The sequence below is a fragment of the Lutra lutra genome, chromosome 10 (assembly GCF_902655055.1).
Source record: "Lutra lutra chromosome 10, mLutLut1.2, whole genome shotgun sequence".
NCBI classification, from domain to species: domain Eukaryota; kingdom Metazoa; phylum Chordata; class Mammalia; order Carnivora; family Mustelidae; genus Lutra; species Lutra lutra.
In genome coordinates this window covers 109,030,598-109,048,699 of record NC_062287.1, presented here as the reverse complement: position 1 = coordinate 109,048,699, position 18,102 = coordinate 109,030,598, and the positions used below count along the sequence as shown (strand labels likewise).

At 60.6% G+C, this 18,102-nt stretch overlaps 1 protein-coding gene across 5 annotated transcripts in view; it reads left to right on the top strand.

The window, feature by feature from the left end:
• PC (pyruvate carboxylase) overlaps positions 1-18,102 on the top strand; it is a 96,610-nt gene that overhangs the window by 65,539 nt on the left and 12,969 nt on the right. For 4 of the 5 annotated variants that reach the window (XM_047693158.1, XM_047693159.1, XM_047693161.1 and 1 more), the window contains 9 exons: positions 8,358-8,493; positions 8,650-8,834; positions 9,048-9,213; positions 9,339-9,484; positions 9,627-9,744; positions 10,008-10,159; positions 11,650-11,768; positions 13,990-14,152; positions 16,430-16,612. In XM_047693158.1, the coding sequence (XP_047549114.1) occupies positions 8,358-8,493; positions 8,650-8,834; positions 9,048-9,213; positions 9,339-9,484; positions 9,627-9,744; positions 10,008-10,159; positions 11,650-11,768; positions 13,990-14,152; positions 16,430-16,612 (1,368 nt within the window). Of the gene's footprint in view, positions 1-5,503; positions 5,611-8,357; positions 8,494-8,649; positions 8,835-9,047; positions 9,214-9,338; positions 9,485-9,626; positions 9,745-10,007; positions 10,160-11,649; positions 11,769-13,989; positions 14,153-16,429; positions 16,613-18,102 lie in introns of those variants that run through there. The other variant, XM_047693160.1, reaches the window with a different exon arrangement.

Below are 18,102 nucleotides of genomic sequence, written 5' to 3'. Positions count from 1 at the left end.
TCCTCGGAATGGCCAGCGGGGTCCCACTGGTCTCTCCTCCCCTGCCTGGTTTCTGGGCTGGTACCTCCTGCCCTGGGAGCTGCGGCCCCCGGCCCGTGCTATGCCGGCGAGCTCTCGACCACGTGTCGGAGTTCAGGTGTGGGGTCCCGGCCTCCGCAGCGTGTTCACTCCTGCCTCTGGCCTCAGTGCACGACCCACGACCCCAGGCTGCTCCTCTTGTGCCTTTGCTCCAGCTGCCCCATCCGGGACCGCCAGCCCCTCTTCCTCGGCCTTGAAGAGTCGGGCCCGGTGTCCTTCAGGAGGTCGTCCTGCTGCTGCCCGCTCTCCGTGCAGCTGTGTGTTGGTGCTGGCGCTGCCCATGGTCATGGCCTCCCACTCGGCCTTCCCTGGAGGGGACACTGATCACAATCCTAAATAGTTCTGTGCTCTGAAGGCCCTGCTGTGGCCTGTGCCAGCATGAGCAGGTGAAAGCAGGGACGTTTTCCCAGCCCGTGTCTCTCCTGGTCCTCGTCCCTGGTTTTAGGGTCTCTGAAGGTTCTGGTCATTAGTGGGGGAACCTAGTCTGTTAATTTCCTAGGGCTGCCATAGCGAAGTCCCCGAAACTCAACAGAGATTTATTATCACTTCTAGAGGCCAGAAGTCTAAAATCAAGGTGTTGGCAGGGCCTTGTTTCCTCCAAAAGCTGTAGGGGAGGGTCCTTCCTTCTCTCCTGGCTTCTGGTACTTTCCAGCAATCCTTCTAGATGAATCTCTCTGGACACGTGGCCCTCTTCTTCCTGTGTGTCTTCACATGATCTGCCCTCTGTGTTTGTCTTTCTCTGGTTCCAAATTTCCCTTTTTTGTAAGGACAGCAAGCATACTGTATTAGGGCCCCCTAAGGGCCTCATTTTCACTGAATACCTTACAGTTTCAACTAAGTTCATGTTCTGAGGTCCTGGGGGTTGGGACTTCCATAGATGACCTTGGGGAACACGGTTCAGCCCATATACTGGCATCCACTCCCCTGCCACCTTGGGACTGGAGTGAACTGGGTGAGCGACTGGGGAGGGGATCTTCCATGACCCTCCTTCTGGGGTGGTGTGCTGCGAAGGGGTCGGGGAACTTCCTGGCCCACTCACAGGCCCACTGCGCTCTGGGGTCTGTCCCCCTGCATAGCCACCATCCAGCCCCTGTCCAGAACGAAGGCTTTAATGCTGGTTGCCTTACTCAGCTCTCCTGGCTCCTGGCTTCCATTCGGGACGGTGCTTTTTGCTGACTTTGCCCGTTTAGTTAACTTCCTTGTCAGTACTTTGGGTTCTAATCTGTGCGTAGCTTCTGTGTGCTGCTCCGAGGAGGGACATGACTCTTGGTCTCAGTGTTGTATATTTCTGGAAACTTGTGTGATCTGGAGCATTCATTCATTTGTTCGTTCATCCATTCGTTCCCCAGACATTTAATCACGGTGTCAGGCACGGCACAGAGCACTTAGGAGACAGTGAAGGACAAAGTAAACGGAGGCTCCTCAGTGTCTCCTGAGATGGGTCAACGAATCGTTACATTAAGTGCTCCTTCCCAAGGATAGACATGACCTCACGGACATCCTCCATAGACAGGAAGACAGTGGGGTGTGGCAAGGACAGTGACAGAGATTTTCCAGGGAGGGTGTAGAGCTTGAGGTGGGATGTCCAGGAAGGTCTTCTGAGTGAGTTCTGAAGGATGTGGAGCCATGGGGGTGACTGGCCTTGTGTCACTGTCCTGGCAGGTGTGCGCTGGTCGGCAGTAGCTCTCCTTCTGCACCAGGGGGCAGTGTTTGACCTGCAGGTCACCCTGCCCTTGAAAGAGGCTGGCTCAGGGCAGCCGCTGCTGTGCCAGTTGCCCCGTCCTCGTCCCTGGCCTTCCCTGCCACCGCCCTGCACACCCAGGCCCCCGGCTCGCCTCCTCTCTCCGAGCTTGCTTCATCCCCCGCCTATGTATCCCGGCAGCCCACGCAGCACCGTCGGTCCCAGGGTGGCTGTCCCACCCTCTTCCCCTCTCCCTGCCGCCTTCAATCAAGGGCTCGTGGAGCCGTGCTGGTGAGGCTCTGAACCACGGCCACTCAGGGTAGGAGCCGGCTGCGCTGCTCCAGGCCACGTGCTGTTTCCACGCCCCGTCGCTGACTTTGTAGTCTTGCTCCCCTTTCTTCTTCGTCTGTCACCTTCACTGTTTTGTGTCCTCCCTTCGGCTCCCCTACCCAGACATCTCAGCCTTAGTCAGCCTCTCTTGGGCGCTTTGATACTGGCTCAGTCCTTTCCTTTCATCTGTCCCCATTGGCCACCAGCCCTGGGGCCCCTGTTGGACACGTTTAGGACAGCGCGGAGCTGCCTGGAGAGAAAGCTCGCCGGGAGCGGCCCCGTCCATCAGAGGCTGGCTTTTGCCACGGCTGCAGTCCTCTGCCAAGAACTCCTTTCTTCTGCTTTTGACCTGCTTTCGCTGCCCTGCTGAGGCCAGCTGGGGGCCGGGGCTGGAGCCTGGTGGGGCTGCTAGTGAGGGGAGGGTCGGGGGAGTAATGTATGGGAGTCTTGTTTGTTCATTTGGAGATTCCTGGGGCTGGTTTCCGAGCCTGTCTCACCCCCTTGGGTGCCCTCCTGCACACCTCTGACATGGACGTGCTGAGGGACTTGGGAACAGGCGATGGGAGCCCAGACTGGGGGCCTCCAAAACCACCGTCAGCCAGGCAGCCCCGAAACAGGGCCGTGGCTTCCCCTTCCAGTGTGCGCCTGCCCACAGCTGCCCTCCGAGGCTGCAGGAGATGCTGCGGGAGGGCTGTTGAGGGTGGAAGCAGGACAGATCCGTGAAGGAGGGAGCGTTCTGGTTCCTGACGCCTGGCTACACCGTGAAGGCGACTGCCCGACCCTGGTCCCAGCAGGGCTCCTCTGGCTGAGGGCACACCCACCCTGAGCTCAGTGGCCTACCGTGTGGACCACAAAGTGGACGACGATGGCCTGACAGAATTTGGTGCTGCTCCTGCTTGTAAGAGGCGGCCTGGGAGATGTAGGTGAGGTCTGAAGTGGTGGGACTTCTAGTGACATTTTGATGGCTTACTGGAGAAACTGCAGCTGCCCTGGCTTACAGGGGACATGGGGTTTCTGGCACTGTTCGCCTGCTCCCAGATGGGGCCTGCAGAGGCCTCTAGCGGCCCTGCTGGAAGTTCTGGCCCGGGTTTGGGCAGCTTTGGTTTCCAAGTGCCCATCGCGATCTGCTTTCGATGAAAGCCACAACTTACTCCTTCAGTCGGGGATGACTCCGTGTGCCCGGATGGAGGAGAGCCCCCGCTCCGGAGGGCAGCAGCCACATTGGGCTCAAACCTAGCCCTGCTGGGTCACCTGGGATGTGGTTCCTTATCTGTCCAAGGGCGTGATGAGCACTGTAGAGAGTCAGGTCTCATCCCGTGTGTAGCTCAGTACTGGTAGAGAGGACAGGCCCTGCTGGCGTGCAGTCAGCGCGGATCCCGCCTGCCAGCCTCTGCCTGGCGTGGAGGCTGGGCAGAAGGGGTGGGCACCTGTCCCCTTCCTCCTTCCACGGGTGGTTGCAGGCCCCTTCCTGACTTGATTGTTAGCCCTGCGTTCTGGAAGGAGAACGCCGAGCTGCTTGGTCCCCTGTCGGAGAAATCCTGCTCAGAGGAAGTAGGAAGTGTGGAGTCACGCAGGGAGGCTGTGGGGAGAGAGACCAGCTGCTGGAGACACTCCCTCTGGCCTGTGCCGCACGCTCGCCGGCAGGGCGGTGTTTACACGTCCCGAGTGAGAGTCAAAGCCGTCTTATTCCCAGTCTCTAATGCACAACCCGAGGCCAAGGAAAGAGATCTGTCAGCTGGCATTTGCAAAAAATAGCGAACAGGCCTCTCCGGGGCTGTCAGCTCTCTGGAGAGGAAACCAGGGTAAGGGATCTGCGGGTGACCATGGTTGCTTTTCTGTAACTGTTTCTTCCCTGACCGTCGCCGAGGTCAGGGAAGGAGCCGTTGGCGCAAGTGCGTCCCCAGCGTGGAGCAGGGTGACATGGTGTGCCTGGGGCGGGTAATCAGAGGCTCGCTGTGCTCAGGCAGCATCGAGCAGCCTCTCCTGAGGAGATCCAGCTGGCGAGGCTGTCCTCCCAGGACAGCGGCCTCCCTGGCCCAAGGGTTCCAGGGCTTTCCAAGATGCCAGGTTTGGTTAACGAGGCCCTTGGAGCCTTTAAGCGAGATTCTTAGCCAAACTGCCAGTGAGTTTGAAGATTTCTTGGTTACTATCCACTCACCAAAAACCCATGGTGGGAGCCTGGGACCAGCCCCACACCACTCACCTGCGACCAGCACGTTCGGCTGCTCTCTGCCCCGGTGTGAGGATGAGATGGACGTCGCCTGGAACAGGGTCTGAGGGGAGGCCCGCTCTCCGGAGGCTGTTTCTGGGAAAGTGCCCCTGTGAGGAGAGGCTGGCGCTCAGGCCACTCCACTCCACCCTGAGTGAGGGGCCCCACTTAATGCCAGAGGCAGCCCCTTTAGGAGGGCTGTAGGAGGGGAGTGTGGTGCCCGGTGGCCTCCCCACTGCCTTCCACTTCCACCTCGGGGGCTCTGCTTTTACCCGGTGTCTGGCCAGGTACCTCCCCGACAGTGTGGCTTCCTGCCTCCACGCCCACCCCCCCAAAAAAAGCCCTGCACAGGGGCTCTCCTCCCTCCCGGGGGTGGAGAGGGGCCGAGATGCAGGTAGCAGTGGAGTCCGCCGCTCAGGGCCTCCCTTTGGCCCATCCCAGAACCCACAAGCTCAACATACCCAGAGTGGACTCATCACACACGACCCACGGACGTCCTGCTTCCCGGAGGAGAGGGCCCTGTGAGGCAGCCCGCTCCTGTCCTGCCAGTTTTCCCCAGCTGTAGTTGATTCTGGAAAGGCCTTAGGAGACAGCGGGCAGCTGACCCCCAACCTCTGGGTTTCGGGTCTAGGAGGAGCATAGGATTTGACTAGGGACGAGGCGGGTGCTGGGTGAGCCATGTTCTAAGAAGGGTGGACATGTTCTGGGAGTGAGAGGACATTTTCGTTGGTCCCTGTGTCCTCCTAGGAGCCTGGCATTGGCAGTGGCGGGAGGGGATGGGGAGCAAGGTCAGGGTTGTGTGTGACTCCGCTATGTATGGAACTTCCAGGCTCTGTCTGGGCTTTGAGGAGCAGCGTGACCCCTGTCCTCTGTCAGGCACATGAGCCGCTCCCTGCTAGCCTCCCTGGACCCCGCTCGGCCCACTCCCTGATGTTTCTGTGCCTTTAACCTCAGTGGCAGCAGGTCCTAAGTCAGTCCCAGCCGCCCAGGCTCTCTGCTGTCCTTCTGCTGGCTGGTGTCCTGCCTCACATCATGTCCCTTGGAGTCTTCCCTAGTCCCAGGGGGTCAAGGGAGTGGGCTGCAGGCTGTGAATCACCTGCTGCGTTCATGACCCAACCTCCCTGCCTCTCCTGGCTCCAGGCCCCGGAGCCACTGTGGGCGCCCCTTCCCCTGATTTCAGTCTTGGCTACCACGTGGGCTCTCAGAACTCTGGTGCCTGGACATCGTAACCCAGTACGGTGGCCTCAGGCGGAGCGGCCAGTCGCCCACAGATTCCCTGGGCAGAAGTGGCTTGGGCGCCGGCTGGTGCAGGGTGAGTGCTGCGGGGAGGTTCTCCTCGACCCCCGGTGCCCGTCTCACTGAGCAAGGGCCTGGTGCTGCCGCGTGGGACCCGGTGGAAACGGAGCTTCTCCGTGCGCCTTTGCTCTTTTGGGAGGAAAGTGCTAGTGGCCCAGCAATCGCTCCATGCTCCGGGTCCCCAGGATGACCCGCCGAGGTTGGGGGGTTGGTGCTAGTTCACAGACAAGGAAATGGGGCCTCGGGTCCCCAGATCTCACAGCTCAGGCAGGCCCAGTTGGGAGCAGACCCAGACCTGTGACTCGAGGCACCCACGCTGGGCCACCAGTGGCGAGATGAGGCTGCTCTCTCCGCCCCTTTCCCCGCCGCTCTGGCTTTGGGGAGAGGACCCTGATTGTTCCTCTCTGTGAACCGCTGGGCTCTCTCTTGCGCCCCAAGGCCTGATCTGCTTGGACACGGGTTTGGGGTATTTGGAGGCTTGCGCCCCGGCCCCGAGCCCAGCTCTTGGTGGGGAAGGTCGTATTGCCAGGGAAGCCGGGCCGCAGCGTCTGTGAGGATAGACATGGAGGGTGCTCTGAGGCCTGCGTGGGTGTTTCAGGCTCCCTCTTTGCTTCACTGTGGGCTGGGAGGCACTTGTGCCCACCCTCTGCACAGCCTCCGGGATCCCTTTCTGTAGCTGGGAAAGAGAGTGGGAGTATGAGGTGCTGTTCATAGCCAAGACAGGGTAGGTGCCTGAGTGACAGCAGGAGCAAACCCACCCAGGTGGGAGAAAAACATGGGCCTCCTCGGAAATAGCTGGAACTTCCGGAAGTTTGAGAATCCTGGTGCCCTGGCACCAGCTATGAGGCTGCGCACCTGTGGACAGGTGAGGAAGACCCAGCGGCTCCCCTGGGGCATGGGGTGAGGCGGGTGAGGTGGCTCCACTATGTGTGGGGGGAGGGCGCCCAGCCTCACACACAGGCGCTGTTCCGCAGGATAGACCCGAGTCTTCACCACCCGCCGGGGGACGACGGAGACGGCCCACTTAGCCTTTTTCCACAGAAATCTTCCAGTCCCTTCCATATATGTCTGCATTGTGCTCTCTAATTGTAAATGACATCCCCCCAGTGGAGAAGACACGGACTGTCTGGAGAAGCATAAGGAAGAGAACAATACCGCACCAGTTCTAGAACATGGGGCTGACTGACGTGCTTCTGACAGCACTCCTTCCAGTTATTTCCTCACCTAAACAAAGCGTCACGAAATCATACTATTTACCGTTCTAATTTCCAGAGCATCACATTGTGTCACAAACATTCCCCCTGTTTTCGGAGCGGTGTACTCAGTCATCTTTAATGGTTACAGAGCGCCCGTGTAGGTGCCCTGTGTTGGATCTCTAAGTGGCCTCTAGTTATTTGTTGTTGTAAATAACGCTGTTTTGAACATCTTTCTGCATCCATCTTGGTTCCCATTTTATTTTATTTTATTTTTTTTTTAAGATTTTATTTATTTATTTGACAGAGAGATCACAAGCAGGCAGAGAGGCAGGCAGAGAGAGAGGAGAAAGCAGGCTCCCCGCCGAGCAGAGAGCCCGATGCGGGGCTCGATCCCAGGACTCTGAGATCATGACCTGAGCCGAAGGCAGTGGCTTAACCCACTGAGCCACCCAGGCGCCCCTTGGTTCCCATTTTAGAACGTTTCCTTGGGTTGGATTCTTAGAATGGCAGTCACCGGGCCAAGGGGCATAAATATTTCAAAGGCTCGTGATGGGATTTCCAGGGAGCTTTCCAGAGAGCTGCCTGGACACCCAGACCTCACCTTGCAGGTCTTTCTCCCACAGGCCTTGCCAGCACTAAGTCCCGGTGTTTTCAACACTGTCGCTGATTTAATAGAAGTGGCCCCTCGCTGTTCTCTTTTGTCTGTGGTGAAACTGCTACTGGTCTCTTTACCATTCCTGTTCACTGCTCTGTTGCTGTGCTTGTCCTAAAGGAGCAGGCGTTTTTTTGCCTCTTTTTGACTTAACCCTGTTTGGTGGTTTGGACTCTTTCTGTGGGGCCCTTGTCCCTGCCCAGATCTGCCGGCGGCCCCGAGCGGAGCGGCATTCAGTGCCCGGGACGAGGTGAGGGCAGTGCTCTCTGCCAGGGCGTTGGGCTCCGGCAGGCCCCCCCCCACCCGCTGGAAAGAGTGCTCCTCCCAGGGGGCCGGTTATCTGAAGCAGATCTCAGAGGGTCAGGCTGCTAGTGGGTCCACGATGGGAGATCGCGGGGCAGCGGGGGAAACCTGAGGTTCAGTGCACTTCGAGGAGCTGCATAGAAAAGGAGGCTCTGTCACCGTGTGACCAAGTCGCACTCCTGAAGTTTGAGCAGAGGCTTTGCTTCCTGGGATGGTGCATCCATGCAGGTCAATCTGTCGTTACCTTCGTGACCTGGCCAGGCAGAACCCCGGTGGAGGGACACGGGCTAGTGTGGCACGGGGAGGTTCTAAAACCCAGACCGCTGGGCCCTCTGCCCAGCACACACCACGCGCATGCAGGATTGCTTTAAGAGCGTGAAGTTGTCTAAGTTACCAGAGTGCTCCGGTGAGCTTGAGTTCTGGTTTGACTGCTCGATTCCCTACAGCCCGTCAGCCCTCCAGGAAATATTGGGTTTGGCCAGGAATTGAGGGAGGGGGAGGGGGGAGATGGCTGGATTTTGCGTGGGGCCGCTGTGGGGCCAGGGCGGGACCCTCACTTTTCCTGGGGGACCCTCCTTGCCAAAGCCACTCTGATCTGCTCTGACTTCCCAGATGCTGAAGTTCCAAACCGTCCGTGGGGGCCTGAGGCTCCTGGGTATCCGCCGAACCTCCACCGCCCCTGCTGCCTCCCCAAATGTCCGGCGCTTAGAGTACAAGCCCATCAAGAAAGTTATGGTGGCCAACAGAGGTGAGTGCCCTTGGGGCCAGCGAGAGGAGCTGCGTGTCCAGCCCAGCCTTAGTGTCCCTGTCCTGCCCCTGCCCTGCACACCAGCTCCCCGCCCTGCTTCTGTTTCTGTAAGGACCCAGGAATCTAGTGGCTTGTCTATTGCCCCTTCCCTCCAAGGCGAGATCGCCATCCGTGTGTTCCGGGCCTGCACGGAGCTGGGTATCCGCACTGTGGCTGTGTACTCGGAGCAGGACACAGGCCAGATGCACCGACAGAAAGCAGACGAAGCCTACCTCATCGGCCGCGGCCTTGCCCCAGTACAGGCCTATCTCCACATCCCAGACATCATCAAGGTGGCCAAGGTGAGCGGGGCTGGGCCTGCGTGCTGGGCCTGGCCCCGAGGCCGGCCCCTAGTAACTGTCTGTGTGTAGGGGAATGGATAAATGAAGGGATGGATGGATCGATGGACGGACCAAGTGTGGTCAGGGGGAGGTGCGCGAGCCACGGGTGTGGTTCTGGGCCTGTGGGAAGGAATTGGAGAGTCGCTGTCCTCCTCTGACTGCTCGTGCTCCCAGGAAAACAATGTCGATGCCGTGCACCCTGGCTACGGGTTCCTGTCGGAGCGCGCAGACTTTGCCCAAGCCTGCCAGGATGCCGGGGTCCGCTTCATTGGGCCAAGCCCCGAGGTGGTCCGCAAGATGGGAGATAAGGTGGAGGCCCGGGCCATTGCCATTGCCGCAGGTGCGTGTGGTGGACAGGCCTCTGGGGGCCGCATGGCTCGAGAGGGGCTGTCCAAGGAGGGGGGTGGCGGGTTTTGGCAGGATTCCAGCCTGTTACAGAGGACCCACATGCCTGTCTCCCAACAGGTGTCCCCGTGGTCCCTGGCACAGATGCCCCCATCACCTCCCTGCACGAGGCCCATGAGTTCTCCAACACCTACGGCTTCCCCATTATCTTCAAGGCCGCCTATGGGGGCGGGGGGCGTGGCATGAGGGTCGTGCACAGCTATGAGGTGAGCGGAAGCCCAGGGCTGGGTGCAGAGCAGGGAGCCCAGCTGGCCTGTGAAGCCACCCACAGAGCAGACCCTGGGGTTCCAGGAGCGGGCGGGGGTCCTGCAGAGGGAGAGACCGAGCTCCGCTTGCCTGCCCTCTCAGGAGCTGGAGGAGAACTACAACCGGGCCTACTCAGAGGCTCTGGCCGCCTTTGGGAACGGGGCGCTGTTTGTGGAGAAGTTCATCGAGAAGCCACGCCACATTGAGGTGCAGATCCTGGGTGAGTGGGGGCGTCCCTGGGCGCTTTCCGGGCTCAGGGCGGCTGATCTCCAGGAGCCATCCCTCGGGAAGACCCCCCCGCAGGAAGGCAGGCTGTGGAGGCCGCACCGGTCAGCGCCCGGGCCTTGGCGGTGGAGGTTTCTGTCCTGGCTGCCCCGACTGCTGGGAGTGGGCGTCGGCTGGCCCCCGCAGTCGCATGGGGGTTGGTGGGTATTCAGGAAGTGTTTAGGTCCCTGGAGAAGCTGAGTCTCCTTTTCACTGTAGGAGACCAGTACGGGAACATTCTGCACCTGTACGAGCGAGACTGTTCCATCCAGCGGCGGCATCAGAAGGTGGTCGAGATTGCCCCCGCTGCCCACCTGGACCCCCAGCTTCGGACGAGGCTCACCAGTGACTCCGTCAAACTTGCTAAGCAGGTGAAGGGCAGGGGCCTTCAGGGACGGTCTCTCACGTGGACCTAAAGAGCCTGTTCTAGTGGCTCCCTCTGGCCTCCGCCAGCTTAGGCCTCATGCCAGGGGTCCTGTCTGGAGGTGGACAGCCCGCCAGGGAGTGGGGAGGCTGCGTGACTGGCTCTGGGAGGGAGGGGTGGGGACTGTTTAGGAGGAAAAAGGGCTGACTCGGGGTCCTTGGGACCCTTACTGTGTGAGAGCAGAGGCGCCAGGCCCAGAGACCAAGCCTGGGATCCAGGAAGGCTGAGAAGAGGGAGGGAAAGAGGCCACTGGCCACTCCCTCTGCACAGACAGAGCTTCTGCGTGGCACCGACTAACCTGGAACGAAGGGAGTGAGATCCAGTGCGTTCTGTCCAAACAAGAAACATTATTAAGGCATTTCTTCTCCTTTGTTCTCGACCGTTCCCCGCATCACATTTATTGCCCCCCACTGAGTTCTCAGGTCCTCCTGCGCCAATCTCTGCTCTGCTGGCCATGGAGGCAGGAGATGGCATCTGGTTCCCCCAGCAGTGACCTGTCACCGGCCTCCCCAGAGAGCACCTGTCGTGGCCAGGCTTGTGGCAGGGGTCCCGCTCTCGGTTCTTCTGGGCTCTCCTGAGCCCACCCCCTCTCCGAGTCTGGGCACCTAGTCCGCACCCTTGCCTCCCCTTCCTGGCGCCCCGAGGGAGAGCCTCTGCTCAGATCTGCCTTCCCCAGTGGACAGGGTGGGCCTGGGTCCTGCTGTCTTTCCAGAGCTGTGCTCTCTCAGACCTCCTGGGCGACAGATGATTCTGTGACCTTCCCTGGCTGAGAGACAGGGTCAGCGTGGGCAGAGGTCTCAGCCGCAGTTAATAGGCTTGGTCAGGGTCTGATTTGGAGTTGACATTTGGGTTATTTGGTATGAGAAGTAAGCTTACCTGGAGTTGGGTCTAATTTGTTGGCTTAGGCCACGTGTGTCACTCTGTAACCAGTTTGAGGGAGCGGACTGTCGTCTATTTTGTGGTCCTGATAGAACCAGAGTGAGACTGGAATGAGCGTTGAATTTTGCCTTAGAATCATCACTGTTGGTTCCTCTCAGAGGACACCTCTTTGGGTCCTGGCCAGAGGTGGTGGTGAGTAGAGCAGTGGGGAACTTTCTAGAAACCCTCTGAGAATGAGAAGAGTAGAGGCTGGGGTAGGCGTGGTGGGGCCTGTCCTCCAGGGAGAGGGTGCCGAGTCCGGGGCCAATGGCAGCTCATGACGTCGTGCCCCAGACAAGCCCGGTGCAGCCATCAGAGGCCCGGGCAGGGTCCCGGGGAGCCGTCTAGGCAGGGGCCGGCCGTGGGCTGCGGGGGCTGCCAGCGCTCTCTCCGGGGGTAGGACTGGTTGTGCCCTCCATTGGGGCAGGGCGTGTGGCGGTCTGTTCCTTACGGAAGCGGCCCGATGGTTGTGGCTGAGCCCAAGTGGCGGTCGGCCCCGCTGACACGGCCGCCCCGCAGGTGGGCTACGAGAACGCGGGCACAGTGGAGTTCCTGGTGGACCGACACGGCAAACACTACTTCATCGAGGTCAACTCCCGCCTGCAGGTGGAGCACACGGTCACCGAGGAGATCACCGAGTGAGTGGGGCGCGGGCGCCGGGGGTGGGGGGGTGGCAGCTGCTGGGTCGCCAGTAAAATCCATGCCAGCGGCTCTTGGGGAGCTCAGCGCGTCTCCACTGTATTGGAGAGCAGTCAGGGGTCTAGGTGTTTGCTTTTTAGAAAAATTACTATTAGAAGAGCATTACATGGGGGCGTGCCTGCCTGGTGGTTCAGTGGGTCAAGCGTCCGACTCCTGATTTTGGCACAGGTCATGGTCTTGGGGTCCTGGGATGGAGCCAGCTTAAGATGATTCTCTTTCTCAGAAAAAGAGAGAGAGAAGCATTATATGCCTATTGTAAGAATAAAGGAGCAAATGAAAAAAAAGACTGAGATCCCGGGATAAAAATAAATAAAATAAATAAAATTAAAGAAAGGCTGAAAACCGGGATGCCGAGGAGGCTCAGGCACAGGTGTGCTGGGGGAAGGTCTGGTCTCCCGGGTTCCAGGTGAGCCGGAGGCCCAGGTCCGGGCAGCCCAGCAGCGCCCGGACTGCTTTGACTGTCCTGGTTTTGTTTCCTCTCCTTACTTGACTCTATAAACAGCTGGACCAATTGAGATGTTACACGTAGAATTTCTGTTGCACTTTTGTAATCAATATTCGTGGAAGGCATCCTCCAAGGCCCTGTTCTCTCTGAACTGCAGGTGTGCGTGTCTCATAGCTTAAGGAAGTAGCCAGCCCCCTCCCGTGCTAGGCGGTCGGGTCGTTGCTGGGTTTTGAGGCCCATAAGGGGGGTCTGTTTCCGTCTTGGTGCGTAGATCTCTCCCTTCCCCTCTGAAGAGTCCTGGGGATAGACGGTTCCTGTGTGGTTCCCTGAGCGAAGCCTCATCGGGTTTCCAGATTGTGTCCGTTTGTGCTCCCGCAAGCACTGAGTAGAGACACTTAAAAATCTGCCCGTTTTGTAAACCACCCAGTAGTTTTAAGATCCTATTTTGAGCCATTGAAGTGTGAAGCCCTGGCTCGGGGCCGGTCCATCTCGCCCGAACCTTCCTGACAGTTTGTTCCTCCCCCGACCCTCCCCTGAGGTTGAGGATGCTGTGGGGGCCTGCCTGTGCCCAGCAGATGCGCAGAGGCTTCCAGACTCTGTCCTCTCGAGGTTAAAGCCTGAGCTGAGGTGGATGCTTGGGCATCTGACTCTGGCTCCACGAGACTTGGCCTGATTGACCCACGGTAAACATGCTGTATGTCTCGGGCCTGCCGCAGGCCTGCTCTGTTCAGGACGGACATCTGTGCCAGCTTGGGAGTGGTCTGTGACAGACCAGGTGCAGGTTCCTCCCCGGCCACTACCCACACAGAGCTGGGACGAGCTGCAGCCTCTCTGACCCTCAGGCTCCTCCTCTGCTGGGAATGACAGACTCCCAGAGCATCACCGTGAAGGCCCAGCCTCAGTCCAGGCTGCACGCAGTCGCCGGCGCTGCTGGAACTACTAGTTCCTGCTCCAGCAGGAACTACGGGGCACTAGGGGAGAGCTGCCGGTGCCGTTTACAGGCCTGTCAGCAGGCCTCAGTGGCAATACATTTTAAACTTTGAGTTGTTTTTTGTTTTTTGTTATTTTGTTTTGTATTGTTTTTTTGAAACAGCTGTTCCACTTGGATCTGTCACTGTCCCTAGGAGCCTTGCAGTCCATGAGGCCAAGCTTATAAATCATGCGCATTTGGAGAGTTTTGTGCACTGAGGTTGAGGTCTTCCGTGGGGTGCGGTCTGGGGCGCAGGTGCAGCTGAGGCCCGGATCCCAGGAGGACGGCGGCACCCTCACTGCCGCACATCCCCTCACGGACCCTCCCAACAGCTTGTCGTTCCCATGTCAACCAGCCCCGCACTCACAGCCCCCACCTCTGTCAGGGTGTAGTGCATACAGCTCTCCTCATGGAATGTCTGAGGCTTCAAGTCCAGCTTGATCAAGGGAGGGCTTGGGGGAGGCCGGAGGACAGAAAGGCCCTGGGCAGGCAGTAGGGCAGAGCGTGGGGAGGGGACGTTTGGTGGCGGGCTCCGGAGCAGGTAGACACAGACATTTCAGCTGAGCCCTCTCCGGCTGCCCCCTCCTTGTTCCAACTGCCTGGACTTCCTGTCCCCTGGGCCTGGGGCGGGGGATGCTGGTCTGGCTGGAGGGAGCCTGCCACCCAGGCTGGTGAAGAGTCCACAGACGGGTGGGGACCTTTCTCCCCGTCCATCCCCTGCCTCACGCTCTGCGCCTCCCTGCAGTGTGGACCTGGTCCACGCCCAGATCCACGTGGCTGAGGGCCGGAGCCTGCCTGACCTGGGCCTGCGGCAGGAGAACATCCGGATCAATGGCTGCGCTATCCAGTGCCGGGTCACCACGGAGGACCCCGCGCGCAGCTTCCAGCCGGACACTGGCCGCATCGAGGTATGCCAGCCTTCCCACGGGGTGCACCCTGGTCTCTGTCCGGGCAGAGAGACCCTCCTGTGGGCCTGGCGGGGCACAAGCACCCTTGCCGGGGCTGGCTGAGGCCGGCTGAGGGTAGACCGGAGCCGGGCTCTGTCCGAGGGTCAGGGAGAGAACATTCCAGGGGGAGATGGCCGGGAGCCCAGACGAAGATACCAGCAAGGGAGTCACATGGAACGGGGAGCAGACCAGTTGGGTGGAGCCAAATGCGGGGTCCCCAGAAACGAAGCCCGGCCCCTTGACTTCGCCTTCTTGCAAGATCCCATGGACAGAGCAGCGGCCTCCCTCCTGCCTTCTGTCCGAGGGAGTGTGGTTGGCCAGGCAGGCCCCGGGGGTTGGGGCAAAGGACCAGGGCCCAGTTGTGCCAGTGGAAGGGCCCGGCTGAGCAAGGGGCCCAGTAAGGATCAAGGGGGGAGCCAGGGAGATGGTGGAAAGCAGGGAGGAGGCAGCCTCGGGGCGCCAGGGGTTGAGTGGGCAGACGTGGGGGTGGGCCCTGCTGTGCCTTTGTCCCTGGGAATGTCTGCTGTGCCCCCCCTTTTCCTCAGCACAGACATCCCTCCCTCCCGCACTCCTCCCCTCCGCACTCACGTCCCTAGGCCTGCCTGGGGCAGGCACCCTCTGAGCTGCGGGGTGCACGTCCCTGGTCCTCTCGCTCACGTTGGCTGAGAATGTTCCGGAACCTTCAGCAGCACTGCTGCCAGCTCTGCTGCTTTACCACCTCCCCATCTGGTTGGAGCCTCTGAGGGTGCAGGACTGTGTGAGAGCTCAGGTTCTGGCCCGGGGAGAGGGCCAGGCTGATTTGGAGGCGGATACTAGGCTTCTGAGAAACAAGTGATGTGGGGAGGGAAAGGGAGAGCCGGATTCTGAAAGTGCAGAGCTGGGAGGCTTGAGGCAGAGCTGCCACTGGAATTCCATTTCTGGAACAATCGAAGCCCATAGGTGGGGGCCAGCCTGAAGGCCGGAGTGCTCTCCAGCGAGGGCCCTGACTTGTCTGCCCTCGGCGGGGAAGGGGCAGCCCTGCGACACCCCGCGGCCTTCCTCCACCTCCATTTCCACGTTCTGGCTCCTCTGAGCCTGGTTTACCACAGAATATTTTTAGCTGACAGTTCCTGCTCACAGCTGAGTGTTCGTCCTTAAATATTTTATTAAGTTCCTTTTTATCGAACACAGGCCTGTGTCCCTCAGAAGCAGAAACCTGGTGCAGTGGGTGTCCCGTGCCCCTGGGCTGTCCCTCCCACTCCCCGTCCTCCTCCCCCATGCCTCACGGGGGTCCCCTGGCCCAGGTGTGGGCTCTCCCTGCCGGGACTCACCCCGGGCCCCGTCATGGGTGTTCTTGTCTATATCTGTTACCCCAGATACCCTGAACCTCTGTCCCCCAGGGCCCTGTCCCCATCCAGCCGTGGACTTGGAACCCCCGCCCGCCCCCGCGAGTCTGCTGCAGGACCCGCACCGCTCTGCCCTGCTTCCCTCTCCGAGCGTGTGGGCACGGACCTGCTCTCCTGAGAGCCCCGCGTCTGGCCCTTCTCCCCGATCTTCGTCTCATCTGCCTCTCCTCCCTCTCCCTCCCATTCTCCCCTTTTGGAAGGGAGGGAAAGTGGGGGGACACTGAGAGCTTCCCCATCGCTTCACAGCATATGTTAAAACTCCTTGGCCTGCCTTCCCTCCCTGCCCTGCTCGTGTCCTGCGATGTCCCTGTCACCAGTCCGATTTCCTTGTTTGTCCACCCCCTTGCCCAGCAGGCTGGGAGCCCCCTGGGATCAGGGACCCTCTTTTAGCTGCTCACCTCGGTGCCTGGCATGTGGTGGGCACAGATGTCCGTGGGATCAGTGACTCTAAGAGGCAAGAGGGTTGGTCAGGCAGGCAGGAGGAAGGTTGGGGGCGTCCGGCTGCTGCCTGCCCAGGGCCCCTCTCTGTGCTCTGCGGAGCTCTGCATCCGCCCTGGGCTCAGGGCCTGCGGGCCTGGGGCTGGCCGGCCGGGTCCTCCCCTGCCCTTTTCTTGCCTCCTCCCCTGCCAGCTCCTCTCAGGGGAAGGATGCAGTGACCATGTGGCAGCCAGAGAAGGCGGGATGCCCTGGACTTCACTGGTGGGAATGAGGCAGAACTAAACCAGCCAGAGCTGGCGCCCTTGTGCTAGGCCCGGCGCCCGGCCCCACCCGCACACGTCCAGCCTGGACTGGGGGCTGCATCCGGACTCCCGCTCCCGACCTGGTTCCTGACTCTGCTCACCCCCGTCCACAGGTGTTCCGGAGCGGAGAGGGCATGGGCATCCGCCTGGATAACGCGTCGGCCTTCCAAGGGGCTGTCATCTCCCCGCACTATGACTCCCTGCTCGTCAAAGTCATCGCCCATGGCAAAGACCACCCTACGGCTGCCACCAAGATGAGCAGAGCCCTTGCCGAGTTCCGGGTCCGAGGTGTAAAGGTAAGAGGCCGTAGGCTCTGCCTGCCTTCTAGGTGCTCAGTCCTGCACTAGGCCTGCCCCTTGGCCGCACGTCAACTCTCCTAGCCACTCTGCTGGGGCTGGGCCCCTCCGCCACCCTGGGAGTGGGCCTGGGCTCCTCTGGTGCTCGGGGCCCTCGGCCAGAGCCGGGAGTCTTGCTCCAGGGAGCCCCACTGCTTGCCCTTCTTAGGGGAGATCACCTGGAGTCTGTGTTCGGTCTGCATATCACAGGTCTCCTTTCTGGAAATTCTGATCTCATTGGTTGGGGTGAGGGGCCCAGAGCCTGCATCCTGAACACGCTCGCCAGGTAGTTCTGAGTCCCAGGAAGACCCTGGGTGAGAGAGCACAAGCCCGTGCGGAAGAGGTCACTTGGCATAAAATGAGACCCCCGCCTGCCCTCCTTGCCCTCGTCCCCTGGCCTGGCACGTGGGCGTCTTGTCGGTTGCCTTTGAGACAGCCAGGGGAGGAGGCTGCAGCCGGAGGTCTGAGGGAGGCCAGGGGGAGGCACGGGGCCCAGCTGCCAGGCAGGGACCTGAAATCCTCGATGGCCTCTTGGTTCCCTGTGTCTGTAGCCGGAGACGAAACCACAGCCGCATGCTGTCCTGTCCTGGAGGCCGGCTCTGCCTGCCTATCCGTGGGCATCCCCGGGCCAGGGGCTGCCCGCAGAGGCCCTGCGGCACGAGGGCAGGGAGGAGGGTTCCACCTGCAGCGGACCGTGCCGCCCAGCCCCTCTGTCCTCTCACGGTGCCCTGGGCCCATCCTTTCACCCACCGGCACGGCTCTGTGATGTGTCCTGGCAGGGGCTCCGGTGGGTGCAGAAGCCTTTCGAAAAAGCAGTTGACAGGGGAAGAGGGAGTCAGGGGACCTGCAGGGCCAGTGGGGGTGTCAGCCATCTCCCCTCAGGCCCGTGGCCCACCTCAGAGGCGGTGGCCGTTCCCCAAGTGTTGGGGTCTCTGTGCTCTCTCATGGGAAGCCTCAGGGCTCCTGGTCTGGGGGTTCCTGCGCACACAGAGATGTGTTGTGACGTCCTCCCTGAGGGGCCTTGAGGTTTCCAGCATGGGGAAGCTTTGGGGGCCAGTATGTGCCATGACCCTCGTGTGGGGCCCCACTAGCCCACCCTTCACCCGCCTGCCCTCGTTGCTCTGTTGTCCTTACCGCTGGCCCCTACGCTTGTGTGCCCAGGTCATTGGACCCTCCCCGTCCCCCAGCCTGGGAAGCTTATGAGGACCTCCTGCCCTAAGGCCCTGAGGGCAGAGAAGGGAGGCGGGAGTCACGGGGCTCACCAGGAGGAAGGTGGGAAGGCCAGCTACAGGACGTATGTTTCTGGTTCCTTGGGGCACCAGAGTCCTCCCCAGATGTGCACCCCGACGAGGCCACGGGCTCTTGCCACATCGAGAGCCGCCCACGCCCGGCAGCTCCTTGCCTGGCACGCCCCAGGCCCCCCTCCCCTCAGCCCCGGGCCGCCTCCGCCT